At 36.5% G+C, this 23827-nt stretch overlaps 1 protein-coding gene across 2 annotated transcripts in view; it reads left to right on the forward strand.

The window, feature by feature from the left end:
• DLG5 (discs large MAGUK scaffold protein 5) overlaps positions 1-11816 on the forward strand; it is a 108003-nt gene extending 96187 nt beyond the window's left edge. The window contains exons 25-34 of one of the 2 annotated variants that reach the window (XM_084289857.1): positions 504-668; positions 1020-1203; positions 2133-2281; positions 2595-2765; positions 3858-4054; positions 4771-4914; positions 5093-5220; positions 6014-6123; positions 7598-7707; positions 10073-11816. In XM_084289857.1, coding sequence (XP_084145983.1) covers positions 504-668; positions 1020-1203; positions 2133-2281; positions 2595-2765; positions 3858-4054; positions 4771-4914; positions 5093-5220; positions 6014-6123; positions 7598-7707; positions 10073-10176 — 1462 coding nt within the window. In that variant the 3' untranslated portion in view covers positions 10177-11816. The remainder of the gene's footprint in view (positions 1-503; positions 669-1019; positions 1204-2132; positions 2282-2594; positions 2766-3857; positions 4055-4770; positions 4915-5092; positions 5221-6013; positions 6124-7597; positions 7708-10072) is intronic. The other variant, XM_084289858.1, reaches the window with a different exon arrangement.
• Positions 11817-23827: the final 12011 nt, after the last annotated feature.

The raw sequence follows: 23827 nt of genomic DNA on the forward strand, positions 1-23827 counted from the left end.
ATAATAGATAACTTCTGTATGAGTAATTTGTATGCAAATGTGTTGATAAGTAGTGTGATTGCATAGAAAAGTAATGTGTGAGTACATGCTTATCACAAGAAAAAAGTTTTATACACCTATACTTATTCTTACCTAAGACATAATCCTTAGATTCATTAAACCAAAACTGACGATTACCTCATACTAGTATTAAGAGATTCCAGTACTTCAAACCAATTTTGTATTCTTTCTATAGCTGAGGAGTTTCCTGAAACAAATTGGACAAGGCATATGACTTAATTATATAAACCATTTTCATGCATGATCACATATCAAGATTGACCTTTATCTTTGTCAAATTTGTGGGGAGCGTACGTTATTTGGCATGTTGTTTGGGGATATTTTTTCTTGCTTTACACTTGTTTTTGCGGTCAAATTAAAAACTGTGTGTCTACATGGAAAATACTCATCACTGGTGAAGTTCTAACCACTAGCCTTATATATATATTTTTTTTTTCTATTAGTTCTCGCCTAGAACCTGTGAGTAATCATTCCACCCCTCAAGGCAGTGGAGCTGCAACACCTGACAATCATTCTATAATTGATACTGTGAGTGAACAAGATGAAGGAACAATGACACCCCCATCCAAGCAAACCACACCAACTACAAGTCCCCGGAGTTCCTTAAGGTAAAATTTTTTGTCTTTATAACAGAAAGCAAAAAGGTCAGAGTAGATGTGGCTGGTTCAAATGAGTAAGCAGACAAATTAAGTCGACCCAGGATAAAAGTACAGGATTTCAGTTTGGATTTGAAAGATGGGTTCTGCAAGGAGTGAAGTAAAGTCTAAGTTTTTTCTCAACTAAGATTTATTTGAGAAGATCAGTAAGTGATGTGAAGTTTTTCTCATGATTGTATCTGTAGGTGACCTGTTTTGAATAATAATTTTGCAAACACGTATTGTTCAGGAATATAGTTCATTGTATACTCTTAATACAGGTTTTTAAAGTGAATTACATCTGTGTTTTCTTCCTTTTGCAAGGGGCCCTGTGGACACAAATAAACGGACCCCTGAACCTAGAACTGTTGTTGTTAAAAAATCCCAGGTGGATCTTGGGATCCAGATATGTGGTGGAAACCTCTATGGAATATTTGTGTCAGATGTAGATGATGATAGCCCAGCAAAAGGGCCTGATGGACTAGTCTTGGGTGACATGATACTTGAGGTAAGTTAGGAAAACTGCAGCATACTGACAAAATGTCTAGGATGGTATAAAGAGGGAGTTGTACAAAGAATCTTGCTGTCTTGCAATGGGAGATGTTCTGTGAGCCTGCCAGAAAAACTTGGTGAGAATGGTGTGTAATCTTTGTTCTGACGGCAACCTGTGAAGAGCTGGATAATACACACCTGGAGAGCTACCACTGAGAATCTAAGTTGCACAGGCTTGAAGGACTAATATATGTCTAATGGAATTATGAAGAGCTGTTCTCTCATCTAAATGGAAAACCTTGAATCCAAATGCTGTATGTATGACAAAGATAGGAATAGGGATGACACTGTGAAACCTAGAAGAATGTTGAGTTTACCCCAATGAAATTATAATGAGGCTTCAGGGGAAAACATGTCATGTCTTTGACTATGCTTTCTCAATTTGACATGGGAATATTTCTCTTCTAGGCTGGTCTGTTAAGGTGATAAATGTGCATTTGTTTATGAGCTTTTCAGATAGAGCTGAGCTATACTTTCTGAGCATTGAGATTCTCCCATTGTGCTTCTAGTATCCAGATGCAGACTTGGCTTTGTAGTTGTGTTGGACTTTCCCTCAGACTACCTGTTTCCCCTAAAAATATTAACTTCTTTCCACTGTGAATTTTACAATTTTCAGCTTATGCTTTGAAAATTATTTAAAGAAGCATAAACTCTCTCTCATGGAGCATGTCTGCTGCATTCAGTTGGTATTTTGCTTTTCACCCCAACCCCTCAATTTCCTGTTAGACATCTTGAAGTGCAAACTGTAGTATAGTTGAGTGGTAAGATTCACTTGTATATTGAGTCTGTCAGTAGGAAAAAGACTAATTTTACATATTTTTCAAGCTCACCTGATTCTATTGCACGTTGAGATCTGTATCACACTTAGGGTTTTGTGTTTTGCAGTATGGGTCCATTGATATGCGCAATAAAACAGCTGAGGAAGCTTATCTCGAAATGTTGAAGCCTGGAGAAAACATCAAAATAAAGACTCAATACAGAATAGAAGAATTTAATAAGATAAAAGAGCTTCCTGGAGATGGATTCTATATTAGGTATTTGAGCGTGGCTGGTAATGAAAATATAAGGCAGCTTAGGGTAGCATGCTGACCGTTATATGAGAGAAAGAGTACAAATGTTGTACTACGTTTTATAAATTCCAAGTTATTGATTTATCCCAGCTAGTTTCTGACAGCAAGTATGCAACCTGTAACACTGGTTAAAAGATGCATGTTTCACTGTAAACTTCTGTACTCTCGAAATGTAAAATGTGACCCCAATCTATTATAGTTTTTCTCAAAATGCATCTGTTCTGCCCTTGAGTTGGTGGAGACCAGTTGAAGAGATTATTTATGTCTTTCTTTCCAGAGCACTTTATGACCGTCTTGCAGAAGTGGAACAGGATTTAAGTTTTAAGAAGGATGACATTTTGTATGTTGATGATACTCTACCACAAGGAAACTTTGGTTGCTGGATGGCCTGGCAGCTAGATGAGAATGCTCAAAAACTGGAAAGAGGACAGATTCCCAGTAAATATATGTGAGTGACAGCCATACAAGTTAGTTACTTTGGTCTTTAAAAGTGTCTGACTAATGAGATGTGATGTAAAATGTGTTTGCTTCTATCATTTCCGGGAGATGTTAATTCTCAGATGTCGTTTTCTGGGTGACATATTTTAATAACTTTAAATATATTGCTCTACCAAGTCATCTTTAATGCTACTGAGAAGTAAATTAGAAATGGAATGGATACAAAGCCTTAAGGTGTGACAGGTAATTCAATAACTATAAGTGATATTAACCACAGCAAAAGGATCCTTTAACTCACTACTGCACTCATTCTTGCAAAGTACCAATGGTTTTAGTTATCTGTGGATATAAATTTTAATATAAGATTGTGTATTCACCTCAACTGCATAACATGGGTAGAAAAGTTCAGGAGCATGGAAGAACTCAAGTTTTTAAATACTTACCGAAATCACATGAGTTATTATACTTATTACAAGTGATAAAACACTTGTTCATTTCAATGTTCCTCTGCTTTCCTTTATATTTTTCTGATAGTCTTCTCTCCATGTTTTAACTCAAAACTCAACCTGATCATGGGATAAATGGTATTATGTAGAATGAGCACTATATACATACAGATGCATACACATTAGCTTATTACTAGAAGATGATTAGTAAAATTAACTACATTTCACATGTTATGTGGCCAAAATATTTGTGCTTATCTAAAATAAAACTACATGTTGTTTTGGGCTGATAAGAGATGATTTTTAAGGATGTGTATAACATGCAGCTTCATATGAAGAATGGTATCTTCAGTTGTATGCGAAGGCTGGCTTTACTGGAGCTTTGGAAAATTTTGCCCTGGCTGTTAGAGTGGTCACCCTACATGCTTTGTTGCTATTTATAATATAAGAACCTGAAAAAATGGTGGTGGAGTGAGATTTGAAATGTTGTTTATTTGATTATTGTAAATGTTTGGTTTTGATGAATTTTCTGTCATGAAGTTGTTCCAGATACAGCAGTAGTATGGTTTGTCAAAAAAAAAAAAAGTAATATACATGTACATGTATATATGTGTGTGTGTGTTGGAATACCAACCACTTACTCTGTTTCATTGTAGGATGGATCAGGAATTCTATAGGAGACATAGTATGTCGGAGGTCAAAGATGACAACAGCTCGTCTAAGACATTGTCAGCAGCAGCACGAAGGTCATTCTTCAGAAGAAAGCATAAACACAAGCGAAGTGGTTCCAAAGATGGAAAGGATTTACTGGCTCTTGATACAATTAGTACAGACTCAATTCCGTTCTTGGATGGCAAGTACCTTTGTAATACTTGGGAGTGGCTAGCCTTTCTCTTTTGTTTTTAAATTGCTGCAGCAAGACCCTTTACAAATAAAATAGGTTTCCTTTTCGTGTGCCTTTAAATGATGAGCGTACATTACTTTTAGTATCAACAAGAACAAAAAATAATGTATTAAATGGCAAGACAGATTATCTCAAATGTAGACTAGAGGTTTTGTTTTTCCTAGTTCATTCCTAAGTCTACTGACATTAATGTTTCATTTGCAGAGGGGGATGGCTTTTTGATGTGGGGTTTTGATCATTCCTTCAACTATTTAATTTTTATCCAGGTGACTTAATCTAGACATAAATCCTGAGTACACTCAAAAATATTCAGTTTGATTTGTTTAGTGCTGTACGGAAGTCATGCTGATTACACTTCGTGGAAGAAACCAGCAAACCAATTGATTATTGTGTCTTGTTCACACTGTTAGGAAATAACAGGAATGATTGCTTTTAAAAATTGGGGTGGGGCTGTAGTATGTGTGAAGGACAGAAGCAGGAGGTTCGTTGATGAAAATAGCTATTTTAAGCTGTGAAATGCTATAATGGCTAGTGATCATTTTTGTACTTCTCAAGGCCCTTATCTGCTGCAAGGTAGCTGTTTTCACAATTACTGTTATCTCATTATCTGAGGAATGCCAAGAGAATAATGTCTACTTCTATAAACAAGTCTTCTGTGTGTGTAGATTCTACAAGTCTGGCGTATCAGCGTGTACAGAAAGTGGACTGTACCTCTCCTAGGCCTGTGCTTATTCTAGGACCATTACTTGATGCCGTGAAAGATATGTTGGTCAAAGAATCCCCTGGAAAATTTTGCAGATGTCCTCTTGGTAAGTATGTGCATATAAATAATTTTTTCTCCCTTAGCTAATAACATCTGTATGTGAACTAAACGGTAGCACAAACATGGAAAAAGCAAAACCTTAATTTACAGGCTGTTCTGCTAGTTTTGTTCTATGCCTAAGGAATAGGAATGAACAATGGCTCTCTTGTGCTTCTGTGTAACAGAGGTTATGAAAGCTTCCCAACAAGCCATTGAACGGGGCGTGAAGGATTGTCTGTTTATAGATTATAAACGGAGGAGCGGACATTTTGATGTGACAACTGTAGCTTCAATAAAGGAGATAACAGAAAAGGTGAGCCACTTAATCCTGCAGTTCTTGGTAAAATTTGTAATATGCAGTCATACTATTGGCAGGGAGAGGGCTAAAATTTATTAAAATGTTGTCGTCATTGAAGCCATTGAGAGGCTTGTTCCTAAGGTCACAAAGTGGTTACCTGTAACAGTTTAAAAATCATTTTCAGTAATCTCACCTTTGTAGAAAGTGGGATATTTTGCAGTATTGCTAAGTACAGTTTGAAATTATTCTTCTTAGAATCCATAGGTTTCACCTCCCTGAAAAACTAGGATTTTTTAACTGTTTCATTTAATGTCATCCATAATGTAAACATAATGATACTAAAGACAGGTTAATTAACAGACATAAATTAAAATCTGTTCATTGCTTGTAGTTTTCTGTCAAACCATAAAAAATCTAATTACTTAAACACTTTTGTTTACTTTTGATTTCTCAAAGATAAAATGAATATGTGCATTTAAATTGAAAAAAAAAAGCAACACCATATTGCATATATTTCAATCTGAGTTTTCATTTCATTAGTTTTTAAAATACTCTTATTTCTATCAGTGCATGCTTTTGGTACTGTGAATGGAATTTCTTGCAATTTTTCATTTTCTGTCTTTTTTTATTTTTTTTTTTTTTACTTGCAAGTTATTTGGGTACAAATTTATCAGTAGCCCTAAAATGCTAAACACGTAGTGAGATTATATTGAGTTGTTATGATGTAAGTGGGGGAGAAAAAGGGGGGTTGCATGTGTGCTTGTGCTCTTTAACTGAATGAGTGTTTTGCATTTACATTTGATCTTAGGATTGTCATTGTCTGCTTGACATCGCTCCTCATGCCATCGAACGGCTCCACAGTGTTCATATCTACCCTATTGTAATTTTTATTCGCTACAAAAATGCTAAACAGATCAAGTAAGTCTGTAAGGGGTATAGTTCAGGGACGTTTATTTTCAATTAAAATGAGTTTTGGTGCTGGTGTTATTTTTTTCATCCCAGTCATGTTGAATCTCTTTCAAATGCAGAAATTAACCACCATAAAAATCACCTGTGAAGTAGATGGCCTTAATTTCTTTTAGGTTGCATGGCAATTAAATGAATCATTCACAGAAATTAAATAATGTTTTCCAAACTGAATGTACTCAAGGAGTCATTCAAATTCTTCTTGCTTAACTCTATTAAGCCATAATAGTATTAAGCCATAAGATAGATATGGGCATGATCCATAATGACATTGAGGATTAAGTGGTAACTGTGACCTAGAGCTTCATCTCAGTGGGGCCAAGTATGATGATGCTTTGCCAGTTTCCTCTCCTACGCTGCAGCCAATTGGTTCTTGCCTTTGGCTTTCGCTCCTCTATTCTCCAGCCAGAGAAGTCACCTTTTGTCATGGAGTGTGTATACTGTGGTCTTGACAGGTAGTACTCTTTAAGTAATTGTGAATTTCCTACTTGAATTCCTGTCCAGAAACAGGATGCAGGAATTACAAACCATGTGATATTTTATTAAATAAAATATCCCTTGATGTTTTATTAAGCCTTTGCACCTTCTGACAGAGGTGCAAGAAGTGACATAATCTCCCTATATAAGTATTAAGAAACAGTTTTGTTTTACTTTAACTTCAAAAATGAAAATAGCAAAAGACTTAGATTCTTGATCTTTAGATAAATTTGATTCTTTTTAATAAAGAAGATGAGTATCACCACTTTCAAATTTAAGAAAGACATAAAGGTCTGTTTCAGCATGGATTGTATGTTCGTACATGGAATGATAAATGGAGTTGTCATGTCTTGAGCCCATTTGAAAATAATAGTAATGACCATTAAAGCTATTCTATTTGGTAAGTTATTGAAAGAGACAGAAAGCAAGGATTTCTAATAGTTATAAAGTAAGATGCAGTGGCTTTTGCCTCTGTCTCCTCTGGGCACCAAAGGTTTCTCTTGAAGAACCTTTTTGGTTTGCCACAGATTCTATTGACATTCAGTATATATTTTTGTACACAGTACATTTGTGTACTCCCCATCCACAAGCTGTGTAACATAAGAATCCTACATAGCAGTGATCACTAAAATTTTCGTAGTGACTTTTGTATTTAAAATAAAATATTGCTTCTTTTTCTCACTGCTCTAAGAAACTATGCTTATATGCAAGACTGTCTTGCTCTGATAACTAACCAAAATTGTTAGCACACAAATGATCCTGATGGCTTTAGTGAACCTGATGAACTACTGCTGAACCACAGTAGATGGCACTCTGTGCACAGCATTATGCCTGCAAATTAATTAGCTTCTCACATTCAGGTATCTAGAGGTAATTATATTGAGTCCATTTAAAATAAAATTACTGTTATGCAAGGTTTTTCTTTTTTTCCTTCTTTTTGTTTTTGCAGAGAACAAAAAGACCCAATCTTCCTGAGGGACAAAGTTACACAAAAACATTCCAAAGAACAGTTTGAGACGGCTCAAAAAATAGAACAGGAATATAGCAAGTACTTTACAGGTTAGTATTTAATCAGTGTATCACTAGGAATACTGTGGCAATTTCTTCCATTTACACTGTAATTCCAAAGAAGTATGTTCCTTCATAGAGTTCTTTTATTCCTTCTCCTTCCTTATTGTGCAACCTCATGCTCTGGTGTTTCATTTTACAGGGAAAGGAAATCTGAAGATATAAGTACTATCCCTTGCTTTTTTGTGCTTTGTTTTTAGCATGTTACAAATCTTAAAACCGAAGGAGATTCTGAGAATGTTTTATTACAAGCCCAGGAGTATTAGAAATACAGTGAAGATAATTTGAGAATGACAGATGACACGGTGTTATCAGTTTTATACCATGTAAGGAATATTGTTTCATAATTGGGTAAAGACGAACAAAAAACCCACCTGTAACTGGTGATCTAATTATTTGAGGTGTACTTCAAATCTTTCAAAAAAGGACAAATTTTGTCCACGATGTCTCAAGCGCATTGTAATCGGGAATAGTTCAAGTTTACAGACCTTTTTAACATCTTAAAGTGTGTTACCTGAACCTTGGATTAAAGTTAATAAGCTGCTCAGCAGAGAAATGTTGCTGTATTTGAAGGCTGCTTTGTCTTATTTCAGAGTAAATTTCCATGTGGTTCTACATTACATTCAAAAGAGTAAGGATGAAATTTTATCCATCTTGACTTGAATGGCAACAGAGCCTATAAAAAAAAAAAAAGCCCAAACCAGCCAGAACCCAACCCCTCACCCCCAAAACAATGGGTTCCTTACAGAAGTGTTTTGAAACACACCCAGAACCCAACTCCTCACCCCCAAAACAATGGGTTTCTTACTGAATTGTTTGTGAGACATACCTGCCGAGTGCAGGGGAGTGGATGCATTTAGCGCAAAGCTATCCATCCGTGTATCCTGAGAGAAGTTGCACATCCTTAACCAAGCTGGTTCCCTGGTATGTAATAGCAAGGCAATTGTTCATTTAAATTATACTGAGTAAATGTTCACAGAACTTAATTTGCGCATGGCCATATTGTAGAACTATACGTTATCATCTGCTCCTTGTTAAATCATTTGTTACATTCCATTTGCACCCTGATAGTGGAAGTGGACTCCCTTGAACAAGGTGCTACCTGTACCTTCTTAGTTGCCTGCGGGAAGGGCCTCTCTCTGTTAGTGTCAAGTGTAATGAACTCGAGCCGTCATCAGCTTTTCCAGATGCTGTTAGTCAGGTTTCCTGTTGAAACTGCACTGACATGTAAGCTTACTGCAATTGTGATTTGGTGCATTAGACTAGCATGTTGGATACAGTAGCTTCCTCATGAAGTTAGTTGTATGGTATACTTTACAACCTGAGTTCCGCAACTACTTCATCAAGTACATTTTTTGACTCATTAAAGTGCCTTTGTTGCCTGCACCAAATTTTAAGCACAATTTGTTACCTGAGTCACTGCCTAACTGCTTTGTCACCTTTCGTAGACCTTACTGGTTGCACGTTCTGTAGCCAAAATCATGTGACATCCTTAATTATAGTATAAACTGCAGAATCAATTACTTTTTTACATAAGAATAAAATCTGTATTTTCAGAAATGGGAATTACACCTTAAGTTTTATAAGGTTTGGCATAGTCTTCCAGCATTAGCGTTAGCTGTGGCCAGAGGCTTTGCTGACACATTTAAGTCCTGAAGTTCCTTACCTTTTATGTCTTAAAGCTCCTATATTCTCCCTTGCTGTCAGTGTTAGTATTTTACTTCTTGTGACTGTTATCTTTATCAAGGGTAGAATACAAGGTGTTCTTTGTTTAACTTTTAATTCATTTTCAGAGATTTGCTTCCAGTTGGCCTTCTATTCCTTGAATGTAGTTGTCGATAAGAGTTGGGGTAGCAACCGTGGCTGTTTTGTTTTACTTCAACTTTGTGAGCTGCTTCATAATTTGATTTTAATATTTGTAAATAGTGCCTAGTTGCTACAGCTATAGTCTCTATGTATATTATCACATAAATACAAAACTCTTAGCACCACATGCTGAACAGAGGTTTATTATAGTAGTTTCTGACCATCTTTAGACTTAAACTTCGCCACCTGATGTGTCTGAAAATAGCACATGGGAGGGCTCTAAAAAAACAGTTGTCTTAGTTGATTATAGCCATCAGTTCTACTGCTTTCCAGAGCTGTTTTAACAGCTAGCAGAAGAGACTGTGTACTGAATGTTTGACCTCCTTGCTCTGTTTATTCTTCTCCCTGTCTCAATGGTCATGCATCTGGCAAATATTGAATTGGGCAAATTAATTCTGATATGTTGATAAACACTCAGCAGAAAAATGCTTAAGACTGGTCTTCGTACTTAATCATAACTGTTTTTCAGCCTAATTTTTTTTTTCTCTAGGCATTGTCCAGGGAGGAGCCCTTTCAAGCATTTGCACTCAGATTATGACAACTGTTGATCAAGAACAAAACAAAGTCCTGTGGATCCCAGCTGGCCCACTGTAGATTTATTTTGCTGTGAAACTGCTTTGCAGGTGTAAATAACCAACTAACTTTCTATCCAATGGACTCTGTCCATTTCTGTCTTTATAAAGATATAAGTGATTTCTGTTTCATGAAGGGGAACGGTAACACTGAACACAAAAACAAAAAACAAAACACGAGGCACGTGGGAAGGGGTTCATCACTTCACCGAGCTTGTCTCATTGTACGCGTACATGTGACAGGTTGTCATGTGGTGTGCAACCTGTGTGTACTTCTCCGTAAATAATGGATTTAGCAATGCTGCAAAACCCTGTAGAATGACCAGTTTACAAAACCTTTTCTAAGTATTTGGATGTTGCTGTTTACTTGAATGTCCTATTTTTTTTTTTAAACTCTGTGTCCTTTCATGTAATGAGGTAACTCTCCACAACAGAGTGAAATTCTGAGTGAATGGTTTATGCGCAACGTGACTCTTACTTGCGATTTTTACTATTTCTAAGCACATTTACTTGACAACCAGATAATAATGTGGGATTTTATCGGTACGTCTTGGGAGTAAGCTCAGAAGGAAGTACACTCCTCTGCGGGGCAGACCACTGTTTGTATTATGTCAACACTTGTCTGTCAAAGATACTGTTTCTTGTTTTATGCATGAATCTAATATTTAAACGTCGTAATATATCTGAACAATCCAAGCTTAACATGTGTTGAGAAATAATGGTTTTTGGTTGTTGGGCCTGGTTTAAATACTGGTGGAGACCAGTCCTAAGCTAGGCCTAGCATGCTGTGCCCTGTCTCTTTTAGATACTGTAAATATGGAAAGCTTATGTTGGTGCAATTTTGCAGGGTAATTCTTATCTTTGTATTTCAGTGTGTAGCGTTCACATGGATTTTTTTTTTTTTTATTTAAGACCAGCCGCAGGTTTAGGGTTTTGATTAAAAGCCTTTAGGAAGGTACTGAATTGTTAATGTTTTCACTGTAAAAAGTGATCATTTAGTTTTGGTTGCAATACTTATTTACCTGTTGTACCAAACTCCATTGTATCAGTTCCTTTTTTTTTTTTTTTTTTTTGCACTTCTGACTCTGTGTTCCTAACACAGGTTTTCTACCTGTCTCTTCTATCTCTGTGCCATGTTTTTTGAGTACTGTATTTTAATTGTTTTTAAATATTATTTGAGTAGAACTGCTTCTCAATCTCTGTTCCTAACATTTCATTATGTAGAGGTTTCTAGTTTTACACTACAGCCTGCAGTTTTGTTTGTTTGCAGCTTGTTTAAGTAAATAAAAAGGGATTCTTCTTGTACAGGTCTTCAAAGAAAGATTTGGTCCAAAACATAAATTGTTTTACAGATGCTATTTTATAGTTCAAAATACTATATATAGTTATCTACTATATAGAGAGTATTTTTGAACTGTAATACATACAAAATATATGTATACAGTATTATTTTATATAGTATTAAACCATACTGTTATAATACTGTGTATATATATATAAATTAAGAAGGTGGCATGGATGAATTACTAATCAAAGTATGGTGAGGGATAGCAGTTTTTCTTTTATCTCCTTTTAGCTTGTTTTTTAAAGTTTGAGGTCAGAGTGGACTACGATGGTACAACTTAAACTGGTACTGTTCTGACATGGATTTTCTGTACTAAAATAACGTCACTTTGTATCAAAAAAAGGTTAAAGAAACTGATTATAAGCAAAATAAAGGTCAATTTCTATAACTTGACTTGTGTGTAAAAGGTGTTTATACCTCATGGCCTGTTTGACTCTGTTTAGAGTCCAGTACATAGTTTTATCTCTTGCCTAAAATTAATGTATATAGGTACAAGTGTCCACCTTGAAAGAAACAAATTTTGGTTTTGTCTTTTTGCCCCTGCCTTGTGCACAGGGCCATAAATACCAAATAAAATAGCTAAAAGCCATAAATACCAAAGACGTTAAAAACAGCAGGTTGCAAGAAAGGACATTTTGGTTTCTCTTTGTAGATTTTTAACGTTTTGTGTTCAAGTGGCACATAAGGATTTTAAGTAGATTTTTTTTTTTTATTTAAAAATGCAGGGTTTGATGGGAGAACAAATCTATCCCTGTTATTTTGAAGAGAGTGTCACTGAGAATTCCTGCCCTGTGTTCAGGTGAAACCCAGATTGCCAAAACATTTATTAATAGCCTTAAGGTACTCTGTACCTGTATTCTGTACCTCTGTTTTTACAGTTCAAATAAACCAACATGGTTTGTTCATTGAGTTATGTTAAACTTTAGAGAAGGTAATTATTTTGTATTATTTTTTCTTTTTATCAGTTGTTTTATTCTCAAATACTAAATGGTCAACTTGAGCATGAACCAGACTGGAAGAAAATCAGTCTTCCAGTAATCTGACTACAGAACTTGTACACCATCTTCAAATAGAGGACAAAGAGAATGAGAATACTCAGGCTTTGGAAGGTCAGTTAAAAAAAAAAAAAAGCCATACCATGCATGCCTTCTGATCACAAGGAAGTAGAACTGAAGGCTTGGTTAAACACAGAATAAATTTCCTTCAGCTCAGATTAAGAGTTACCTGACACACCATTTTATTTTATAATACTACATGCTGGAGCTAGATTTGGCCATTGTTCTGAAAACAATAACTTTGTACAGGTCTTCAAATAAAGAATATAGCTCTGTGGTTATTTTGTAAATCCTTTAAAGGTAATGTAGTTATATGACAAAATCTGCAAATGTCACACTCCTGCTTTTAAACTGCCATGTGTGCTGTAGGTATGGAGTTAACTTTTTACTTTATTTCCCATAGCTAAACTGGCATAAAATGGCTGAAGATACTGTGTCCCATCTGTATGATCTGTTGTTGACAAGCATCTGTCTACGTACTTACAAACCTTTGCATTCTGTTCACGTTGACCTGAATTGCAGGGCAAGGGTTTGTTACATACAGAGTTGCGGTCCAGCAGCTCCAACTCCTCTGCATCAGACAAGGGTCTTTTTTCAGAGTCTGATAAATTGTGAGGCCATATCATAATCCCTTTCAGTGAATGCCAATCATTGTGCTAAGCAGTCTTGAACAGCTTTCCTAGATGCATCTGAGATAGATGTATTCATGGTTGAAGTGTTATAATCTTTTCTAAAATTATGCTTAAGGCTGCATATAATTTCTAATATTTCTATTCCACAATGGGTGATTTCTTTTAAAATATGCTGACACTGGAGAAATGTGCACTCATTTGGAAATTGAAGAGACATCTGTGAAAAATACAAATATCCAACAATGCAGACTTCAGTGTTGTGCACTGATTCAGTAATGGTCCCAGAACTGCAGAAACTCAACAAAATAAAAAAAGGTGTTTGGATTCTTCCTTTAAATTCTGTTATATCTAAATATTGTTATATCTGCTGTGTCAATTGATGTGAAGTGTTTTTTTATTTATTTGGTTGCTTTTGAAGAAAGATGTTTTATTTTTTTCAGCCTTAATTCTCTGTCATTTTGCTTAGAAAATATCTCAGCGTTCTTCACGGAAGAAGTACATTTTTGATGATTGTTTGATAGCAAACAATTATTCCAGTTGCGTTCTTTTCCTTTTAGTATTCGAAGACTACTAAAGACTACTGCTTTTGCTGTCACAACCTAAATAGTGCAACCAAAAAACCAGGTGAATAGGGGATTTGTCACTGAAGTGTGAATGTACTAGCTTAATTTGGGATTGTTTAGCACTATTTTAACAAACAATTTTTTTCTCTTTGAGTAATTTTAGGCTAACTTTTTAACTTTAAATAAAAAAGCTGTCTAGATGGATTTTTTTTCTTCAAGTAAATTGTGCTTAAAAGGATATTGTGAATAAAAAAACTCAAAATATTTTCAGTACTGTAAACCTACAAAACAACTTCCAGTACTGAAAATGTTTTCTTTTACGTATTATATTCATTTCATATAGTAATTTAGTTTAAAAACAGTGAGAAAGGAACTTTAAAGGTACTTCGATTGTAGTGTATCTTATCCAAGTATGAGCTTGCAATGAGTTTTCCTGTATAAGATTTGCCTCTCAATTTAATCCCGATACATGATGCACATCTGACAGATTACAGTGATTTCTGTAAGATTGGAACCCGGTCATTCAATGCTAGGTGCTTTCAAATATCTGGTAATGTTTCACTTTGATTTGTAAAGGCCTTTATAATTTTTTTTCTTTTGTTTTGTTTTCTCAGGGCAGGTGGGAATGCTTTTTTCATGTAATACTTCCTGTCCTCTAAAGGCAGGGGATCATTGGCTTTCTGGAAACAGTGACTTTGCTCTGCAGAGCAAGTGACCCTTTTCCCAGAACTTCTGCTTCTGGTTTTGGTACAGATCCAACTTATCTCATTAGAAATAATGGTAGTCATTTGAAATAATCATAACTTCCTAATGAGCCAGATCTGACTACTCTTCAAGTACTAAACTTTACTCAAATCCTCTAATTGGTTAACACAATTAAGACTATTTACAGCCAACCTGTGACAAACCTGAGTGTGTTTTGAATTTTTCTGATGTTTACATAGTGCAAGCAACAGAAGTCTGAAAATGCGTCATTCCATCCAAATCTGGTGTCCTGGTTTCAGCTAGGTTAGAGTTAATTTTCATCATTGTGGCTGGTATGGTGCTGTGTTTTGGATTTAGGGTGAAAATAAGGATGATAACAGGCTGATGCCCGTTAATCGTTGCAGAGCAGTGCTAGAACACTAAGTCAAGGACTTGCTTCTCTTACTGCCCTGCCAGTGAGGAGGCTAGGGGTGCACAAGAAGCTGGGAGGGGATGCATCCAGGACAGCTGACCCGAACCGACCGAAGGGGTATTCCATACCATGTAATGTCATGCTGAACAATTAATATGGGGTGGCTGGCCGGGTGGGGGACCACTGCTCAGGGACGGGCTGGGCAGTGGTCAGCAGGTGGTGAGCAATTGCACTGTGCATCGCTTGCTTTGTACATATTATCATTACTATTTATTATTGTTGTTATTATTTCTCTCTCTTTTCTATCCTAGTAAAATGTCTTTATCTCAACCTACAAGCTTTTACTTTTTTTACCACAATTCTTTCCCCCGTCCCACTGGGGATGGGTGGGGGTGAACGAACAGCTGTGTGGTGCTTAGCTGTCTTATGGGTTAAACCACAACATATGGGTAAGGGGTCTAAGTATGATTTTGTATCCTGTAGTTTTGTAGTTACAATTACTTAAAAATTTTTGATTTCAGTAAAATCAACCAAAAGGTCCTAAGGTATGTTATAGACTCACATATGAGAGAGAAACTTATTTTCTCCTGTGAAGATATGATTTGAAAATGCTAGCAATTGCTTTTATTATATTAGTATCAAATAGGTTTGTGATGCCAAGATAAATTAGTACAATTTCTGAAGAACACAGGTATATGGAGTGGAGTTCCAGGATGGTGATACAAGCTGCAGTCCTCAGTAACCCTTAAGGTTGGTCCCATGGCTACAAATCATTGCAGCTTATATGTGGAGCTGGTTGAACTGTCTGACCTTGTGCAGCTTCTGGCTGCAAATGTTTTTCTAAAATTCAGATGTGAAGAGATTACTCAGACTTTTATACCCTGACTTGTTCTGTAGTGAAAAATGTGTGTTTAATAGCCACAATTATGGTGTGAGCTGTTGAGACCTGCTGTGACTGATTTGCAGTTCAATTATTTAGAATTCATTTTTCAGGGTGGCACCACGTAGTTGGTTCCAGAGTGACTATTTTACAGCCCCAGTCTAACCCAAATGAAGTTGTAAGAACAATTGCATATCCTTCCCTTCCTTATCCTTCGACCTTACATGGCAGAGTTTCCCTCAGAGACACATGATTTGAACTCCAGGAGACACTGAGTTCAGAAGTGTGGGGCTGCACTGGCTTCAATCCACAGCTGTTTTCTTCCATGTGATACTTCCGAACACTTCAGACCATCTTGACATGAATTAACCCTAGGAAGATGTTTCCAGTCCTGGCCCCAGTGTGCTCAGATGACTTAGAGGGCATGGTGGCAGTTCTGAGCCTTCCAGGGCTTCACACTGTGCCTTGGCTGTCTAAGTCCTCTGAGATCACTTGGTGCTTCAAAAGAGCATACAGATGTTTTTTTCCTCAGGGGAAACCATGTCCTTTTGATGAGACAGCTTTCCGTTTTCTAGGATAGCACAGAAAATAGAGTAGAATGCTTCTAAAATGGGGTTTCTGACCAGCAATTGCTGCTGCATTTTTCATTTGTCATTTCCTGGCTGCTGTGTACATATATACACAGACACATTAACTTCAGTAAGTGTTCCATGAAATTTTCCTTGGAATAGGTTTATCTAAGAACTTTGTTAAGGATACATCACAAGGTCCCTCTTTTACAATTAGATGCAGCTTTAATTAGATGCAGCTTTAGTTTCTCTTTCCTCTAGTCTTGCTACCTTTAGTATGTGAATCCTCTGTCAAGGTGTGTCTTTCAGTGCAGACTTAGTGTTAGCACCATTTCCTTTCTTCATGCATCACTTGCATCAGTGCTCCATTACTTCTTACCTAAACGCTGAGTTGTTCGTTTTTTTTACATTGCTGATGCAACCTAATCTCTCTCTTCCTCACCCTGTTATCTAATGTTAAAGTATCTTAGGATGTTATGTAAAGCCTGCTTTGTAAAGCATGCTGTGCAGTTGAGTATTAATTACTGATTTGATTCTAGACACTCGTTATACTCATTGTTGAGGATCTTGTGAGCAGTAGGAACTGACCTAATGTTTTAGCAAGGCTTCCAAGTCTGCAGTTTCTGAAGGAGATGCCTTGCTGTATTTCCAGTAGTGTCAGCACTACATTTGTAAAAGAACTGACTTGGTAAGCAACAGAAGACAACTTGAGGAAGTACACACACCTGCCTTAGGGTTTTGTGACCTCTGTTGGCTTTCAGAGGCTGCAGTTTTTGAATTGATTTTGATTTCTGTCTACACTGTTCTCATTCTGCAGTCACACTGCACTGGTAAGGTATGCAGAAGTATAGCTGAACGACTTGGTAAAATTATCGAGATCAAAAAATGGTGCTTCAGGAGAAATAAACCACTTTTGCTCTATTTTTGTTTGCTCTAATTTAGGATGCTACTGAAGTTACAAGAGGTCAGTTGATGAGTTCTGAAGTGCTGGAATTCACCTGAAGTAGCCATGTTTGTCTTGTTTCTTCCCCACCCTGCTTTTGCACTGAAGCCCAATTCTTACTCTAATTCCTATGTGTTATCACTCTTTAGTCTGCAATACACAGTGTGACAAACAACAACGGTTGTTGGATGTTACAGGTTAAGGTCCCTTAAGATCCGTTTTGGTTCTTTTACTGCGAGTTCTGTTCAGATATAGAAATGCTTTTGTTAAACAATTACGCCAGAGTTCTAAAGTAATTTTCTTTTTTGCTTTCAGTACTTTGATAATGACTTTCAAACTACCTTATTTTTAGAAATCATTTTGTGTCCAGACTGAATGCATCAGTGGCACCTTAATGCTTATTTGTTCTTGGTCTATTTTAACTTCACTGTCTCAGTATGTCTTTGATGATGCAGAGCACTTTCAGCTTTTGTTTTACTAAGATAAACAAACTTACCTGTTGTCTCTCATATAGTAGATTCTTCATTCCTGCAAGCTCTTCTCTGTGCCTTTTATAGGTTGAATGAAGGTACTTCGAATAACTAAGGTTTACTACCACATGAGCAAATGGAAATGTGACTTTCAAGTCATTAAATGAAGTTAACATTTGCAAAAGAACAGAGTTGTTCTCTTCTATTGCAGAGCAATTACATTGATTGGAGCAATGAAGGTTCCATTTACAAAAAGTTTCTGGCTATGCTACAATCTTACTGTGTGGTTTAAAACAGTGTCAGTTTTCCATTGAATTCTTAAAGGAGTTCTTTAATCCAGGGACACTTCTTCAAGTATACCAGATGCAAAATAATTTTTTTTAATGTTATTTTTGTGTGTGTGAGTGTGTGTCTTTCTGTTGTCCCATGCTACTTGTCAGATCTGTTTGTTTAAGTAAGGGTTTGTTCCATCATTAAATTGGCCTGCTTGATAATATGAATTCATGGTTCTATAGTCCTTCCAAACTGATGTTCTGTTCCTCAGTGGAAAAATAAAAGGCCAGCTAACCTGTCCAGTGTGGGCTTCCCATCAGAATATATAAAAGGTATGGTGTTCCTTTTTTATTGTTGTTGTTTTTATATGTACTTCTGCAAATATAATACACAACAAGAATACTTCTTAGAAGTCAGTGGTACTACAGATAGGTAAGTGGCTGATTTAGGGTTTCTTAGTAAAAATGAAACATAAAAACTATCAAATTGTTTAGAATGAAGCTGATAGATTATGTACATTAAGAAAAAAAAAAGTGTTCTGTTTTTCACTTAGCCTTATTCAATTTTTACTATAACAATTTAAAAAACTGGTACGAGTCTGAAAGTTATATTTAGAAAATGTAAATGAAATTATATTTTCAATATACTGAAAATGAAGTATTTCATTTGGTAAGTGTTGAAATAGGACATTCAGTTTCAGCAGCAGGAGGGCTGTTGTTCTGCTTCATCCAATTTTATGGTATGCACTGTTTGCATGATTTTAATTTTTTATTTTTTTGCTTCTCACAGAAAATATCTCATTTTCACTTTCCTTTACCTGTTCTCAACACAAATGTTTTTCCCCCCATCTGAATCAAGGTATTGGCCAGTGATTTCAGGGCATCTTAACCCATGACATGTCAAAGGGGCTTGCAGCTTTTCAATCTTTACAGTAATAGAAGCTAGATATTTAACAATATTTGAAAGAGAAAGGACACTTGTAAATGTGTCTCAAGCCAGCTGTTGAAAAATTGAGTTATACTGGATAACCCATTAACCCATCACTAAGAGTTTTGTTTGGGGATATTTAGTGTACATAGTAGACAGAATGCAGTGATTAGAGGGAGAAACAATTCTGATGAGTGTGAGACTAAGCCTTGCTTTTCCCAGTATGTTAATATTGCTAGTACCAAAGCTACAAGATTTAAAAAAAAAAAAAAAAAAAAGACCTTTAAAAGGTTTTGTTTTGTTTTTTAAAAAAGAATTAATAGTACTTGATAGATCATTGGCATTTATCAAATCTGATTTTCAAATTTGAAAAAAAAAATCCCTTTATTCCAATTGACTATTTATTTTAGTTACAACATTTCATTTATAGTCATTTGTTTTTCTTGGAAGACTGAGTAGAGTTTTAAACTGTCATCCTCAAGGTCACAAGCCTGACAGTTTTTTTGTATATTATGAAGTACTTCAATAACCAAGAGCTAAGCCAGATAGTTATGTTTAGAATAAAGAAAATAAAAGAATGCTTATTCCATGACAATTTCTTCTTTAAGACAAAGTGTTAGCAAGATCAATGGTGAGAATTTGCAATGTTAGTGATGACTCTACATCAACAGCTTTCACACATTACATGAAAGCACAAAGAGACTGAATCTTAAAATAGTGTAAGCAGTAGTCTACAACCCACAACTAATGAGAGTTCCAATAATGAGGGTTCTGAGGAGATTGAAAAAAACATGGCATATTTCTTATCTGTAAATCCAGTGTTACTAGTGTGTTAATTCAAAATGCCTAATATGGGCTATTTTGTAACAATCACTCTAAATTGATGAAGGCATACTAAGCCTTGTATGGCCATAGACCTTTAGATGAGACCAGACAATAGTAATCTAGTGTCTAAAGTATGCAAAAAGCATGAGAGAGCATCAAGCTGACTGGCTTGGTGTCAAGTCATACTTATAAAAGGTATGACTTAAAATGGAAAGCCTTTGTGACAGTTTATGCTGACTAGCTCAATGTGTATAGCCTATGCAGAGTTATTTTCCACCTATTCATAAATACACAAGCAAGGAAATTGGCTTTAAACACAGAGAGCTGCAGACAGTTCATTTGTTTAGTCAAATAAATATTTTCCGATGGGCATTTAACTGTTTGTAATTTATAGGCAGCAGATGGTTTTTGTTCTGTAGTAATTGTTTTTACAGAATATAACTGTAGCAGAACTTGTGAGGATTTGATGGCTCTTTTCTCATAGTTAAAGCACTTTCTTCAAACCACTTGAGTTTTTTAATTAAAAAAGAAAAAAAAAAGTGACTTCCTGAACCGACCAATGCTAATTATTTTATTATATTCTGCAGTGGTGTGTGTTTGTTGTTTAAGAGGCAAAGAGTATTAAACATGTTGTTGAACTCAGCCTGGGAAAAAAATATCCATAAGTGTTCAGACGATTAAAGCATAATATTAGTTTCCTAAAACTGTCTCTGCTTTCAGCTCAGGTAAAGCGCAATGGAATAAGACATAGGTTCTGAGAACTGTTCTTGAATCCATCTTTGTTTAAAATGAAGTGTCTACAATTTCCTGATAGTGGAACAAGTTGTGTTCTTCTTGTTCTGGGACTCATGAAGAAACAATTTTTATTTTTTTTTTTACCCTCCATTCTTGTCCCCCTGAAATAGACACTTTACCCCTTGCTGTAGGCACAAGAACAGGAACTGAGGCCTCTCATTTTATAAATGCTCCTGCCAGAAGCATATTGTTAAGTTCTATTTTAATGCATATTAAGTGTTTTGAGTGATCAGAGCAATACCAGGAAGCTTTAACCTTAATAACCTATATGCTTGTTTGACAAGGCTTTCACAGCAGAAGTCACTGTTGTATAAGCCTTCACAGATTTAACACTTGTCTCGTTATGGAAACATATGTACAGCTGGAGTAGCACGTTCCTTTTAGGACTTATTCAAAGCTCTCTACAGTCCTCCAAGGTATATTCATACAAATAGAGAGAGAGAAAGCCCTTTAATACACAAGCGTTTTAAATACCAGTGTCCTGTTATGTTGACTTTGAGCTTTAAATTTTAAAGGTCCAGAATTCAATGGTAACAGCATTTTTCCCCTAACATGCACATTTAGTGAGTACCAGTTTCTAGAATTATCTACTTATAGAAGTTCCTTTTAAACTGAAAAAAATAAATAAATACAGATTTGCATGCTTTTTGTTTTGCTTAGGTACCTATGTAAGTAATACAGTTATTAACTTGTCAACTAACTATTCTGCCATGTGTTGCTGTCTTGTACACAGCGTATGCAGATTATCCCGGTGCCAAACTAAAAGTTACTACGTCTTTCCTTCTGCACTCTATGCATTGGGCCATGACCTTTCACTTCTAAATTTCTTTATTCAAGTTACAGACGCCTCTGAGTACAGGTTTTGATGTGAACTGTGCCCTGTTTGTAGTGCTAACCCCTACCATCAAAGGGCACAAGAAACGGTCTTATTCTGGCACGAGGAGAAGCATGGCTGCAGTCCAGCACTGCCTGCTGTGTGTTTTCCCTGTACGTTTCGGGTTGCTGTTTTTTCAGGGACTGAGATGCTGGCTGGGTTTCTTGCTAATCGCTCCTTACCCTGCCAGAGGCCCCAGGATTCCCACTTGCTAATGTTCCCTTCCCCACCTCCCACCCCTTCCCCACCTCCATTTGCTCTGAGAACATGAAAGTACTTAAAAGCTGTTTTAATTACCTAGATTCTACAGGTGGCCTCCCTGGTTGTGTTTGGAGAAAATCTAGCAACATGGAAAAGGAATGGGACAACAGGGTCAGTGAATGTTTAGCTGCTGCAATTACCCAGAGTAAAATAATGAAAACAAGCCCTTGAATAGCGAAGTGGTCTGTGAGAGGCTGAGCAACACCAGATGTGATGGCAGGGGTGGCCACATGTTGGTTGTCCAGTGCTGTTGTCTCTTGGCTCCTGTGTCGTATCCCAGAAGATAAGTCCTTTTTACGCAGCTTTGCATCTTTGCCCTGGTTTATGGTAGTACTCTAAGTAATGCCTTAAAGAGGAGAGGCATGTCAGTCCAGTTGTGTTGCTTAATAGGAGAAGTGTGGTGCACAATGGTGCATAAAGAGTCAAACTACCTTAGGACTGCAGATTTCATTGCACTCAGTGAGGCAAATAATTACTCCAGGAAATAACATTTCAGTATCTCACAATCAGCATTTCTCTAGTTTACTTCTTGCATCATTCTGTTCCTATTTCTTTTGGCCTTTCAGAAAGGACTTCTCCCTCCAGTGCCACTGAAGGCAGCTCAAAGGCAAAGCTTGTTGCTACCTTTTGTCATTGCTCAGACAGCTGAAAGATCAATTTGGTCCTGTTTTGAAGTAAAGCTGAGTTTATGCCAGTTGACACAATGGATATAGTAATGGACTATAGCCAAAGTTGGAGGAAGAGTTGGTCAGTTTTAACCTGATGAAGAGCAGAGATGGACATAAATTCCCCTTTCTAACAGTTGCTAACGTTTTTCTTTTTGGCTGCTTGCGTTTTCCCTTTTGTAAACTTGTAGAACAAAGGAATTTGAAGGACAAAAGTCTTGATCACATTAGTGCTTCAGTTAGTGGAGTTTGCTCTAATTTACCAGTGTTTCCTACTAGAGGATTAGTCGTTGTTATGCAGCATCTCGGGTAGCCCTAGATTTTCAGGAGAGCTGGAATATGGTGAAGTTACAGTCTTGATTTCCAACAAGTACTAAATACCAATATTCTATTCTTTTCATTAATGACAAAAATGAGTTCTGAGCACCTCTGAAAAGTTGGCAGTAGGGACATTTGATGCAGTACAAAACTACAGCTTGGTGTTTGTTGTTCCCAGCTGCCATGAGTGCTGTGCTCTCTGAAAGACAGTGGTCTAGAATGGCTGCTATAGATGGACTTCCACTGAAGCTGACACTTTTACGCATAGTTTAAACTTAAGTTGCTAGAAGACAAAGACTAATAGTTTCCTATTTTGTTTTTAGTTTGTTTGTTTATCAAGGCTTGTATTTCATTTCCTACAAAGCATTTGCTTTTTTGGCAGTATGATACGTCAATTAGAAGAGGCCACTCAGTTTTCATCTCATATCTTCCCAAATTTCACAGAATGCATTTTGGATAGTTTTCTTCCTTGCATTCTGTCCATTCCATTAGTCCATCTGCAGATCCTAATAGGAGGCATAAGGGCAAGCCTAATACATAGCAGTAGGTGGTAGCACCAGCTGCAAGCAAACTTGCACAGCTTTCTCAAAAACGTTGTCTCCTGCACACAGAGTATCAAGTATTGGGATGATACAGCTCTGTCATGTGAAAAAACCTGCAGGCGTATTTCTGAAGTGGGAAAAGGACGATGTATTCAGAAAAGGGTCAACTTTCCAGTGCCCTTTTCACTGCTTGAAGTGGTGTCTGCACCGAACTTCTGTGCACAACCTTTGCCTATAGGAAAGAGAGGTGCTGGCTGCCCAACTGCTGGTGTCTCTCAGCCTTAAACATGGACTTGACCTGCAGCACTTGTCAATACCAAGGATGTGAGAATACCTATATTTACTGACATTCCCTGCAAAGTTATTGCCCTCCTAAAACGTGGGTATCAATTACAGCTAGAGAGAAACGTGTCGACTGCAAGGTCAAGAGATGAGAGCATGTAATCTGGAGTTTCCATCACAAGTAATTATGCTTGTGCTTCAGCTATTATAAGTTACAAGGTTACATTTCTTTTGTGGATGTTTGCTTCTAATTAAAGAAAATGCGTGTGCAGTAAGAACGCTGCATAAATAGATGTGAATTTTTATCATTAACTCGGTTTCTTAATGCATTCCTTTT

The sequence above is a fragment of the Netta rufina genome, assembly GCF_964035555.1.
Source record: "Netta rufina genome assembly, chromosome: 7".
Taxonomy (NCBI): Eukaryota; Metazoa; Chordata; class Aves; order Anseriformes; family Anatidae; genus Netta; species Netta rufina.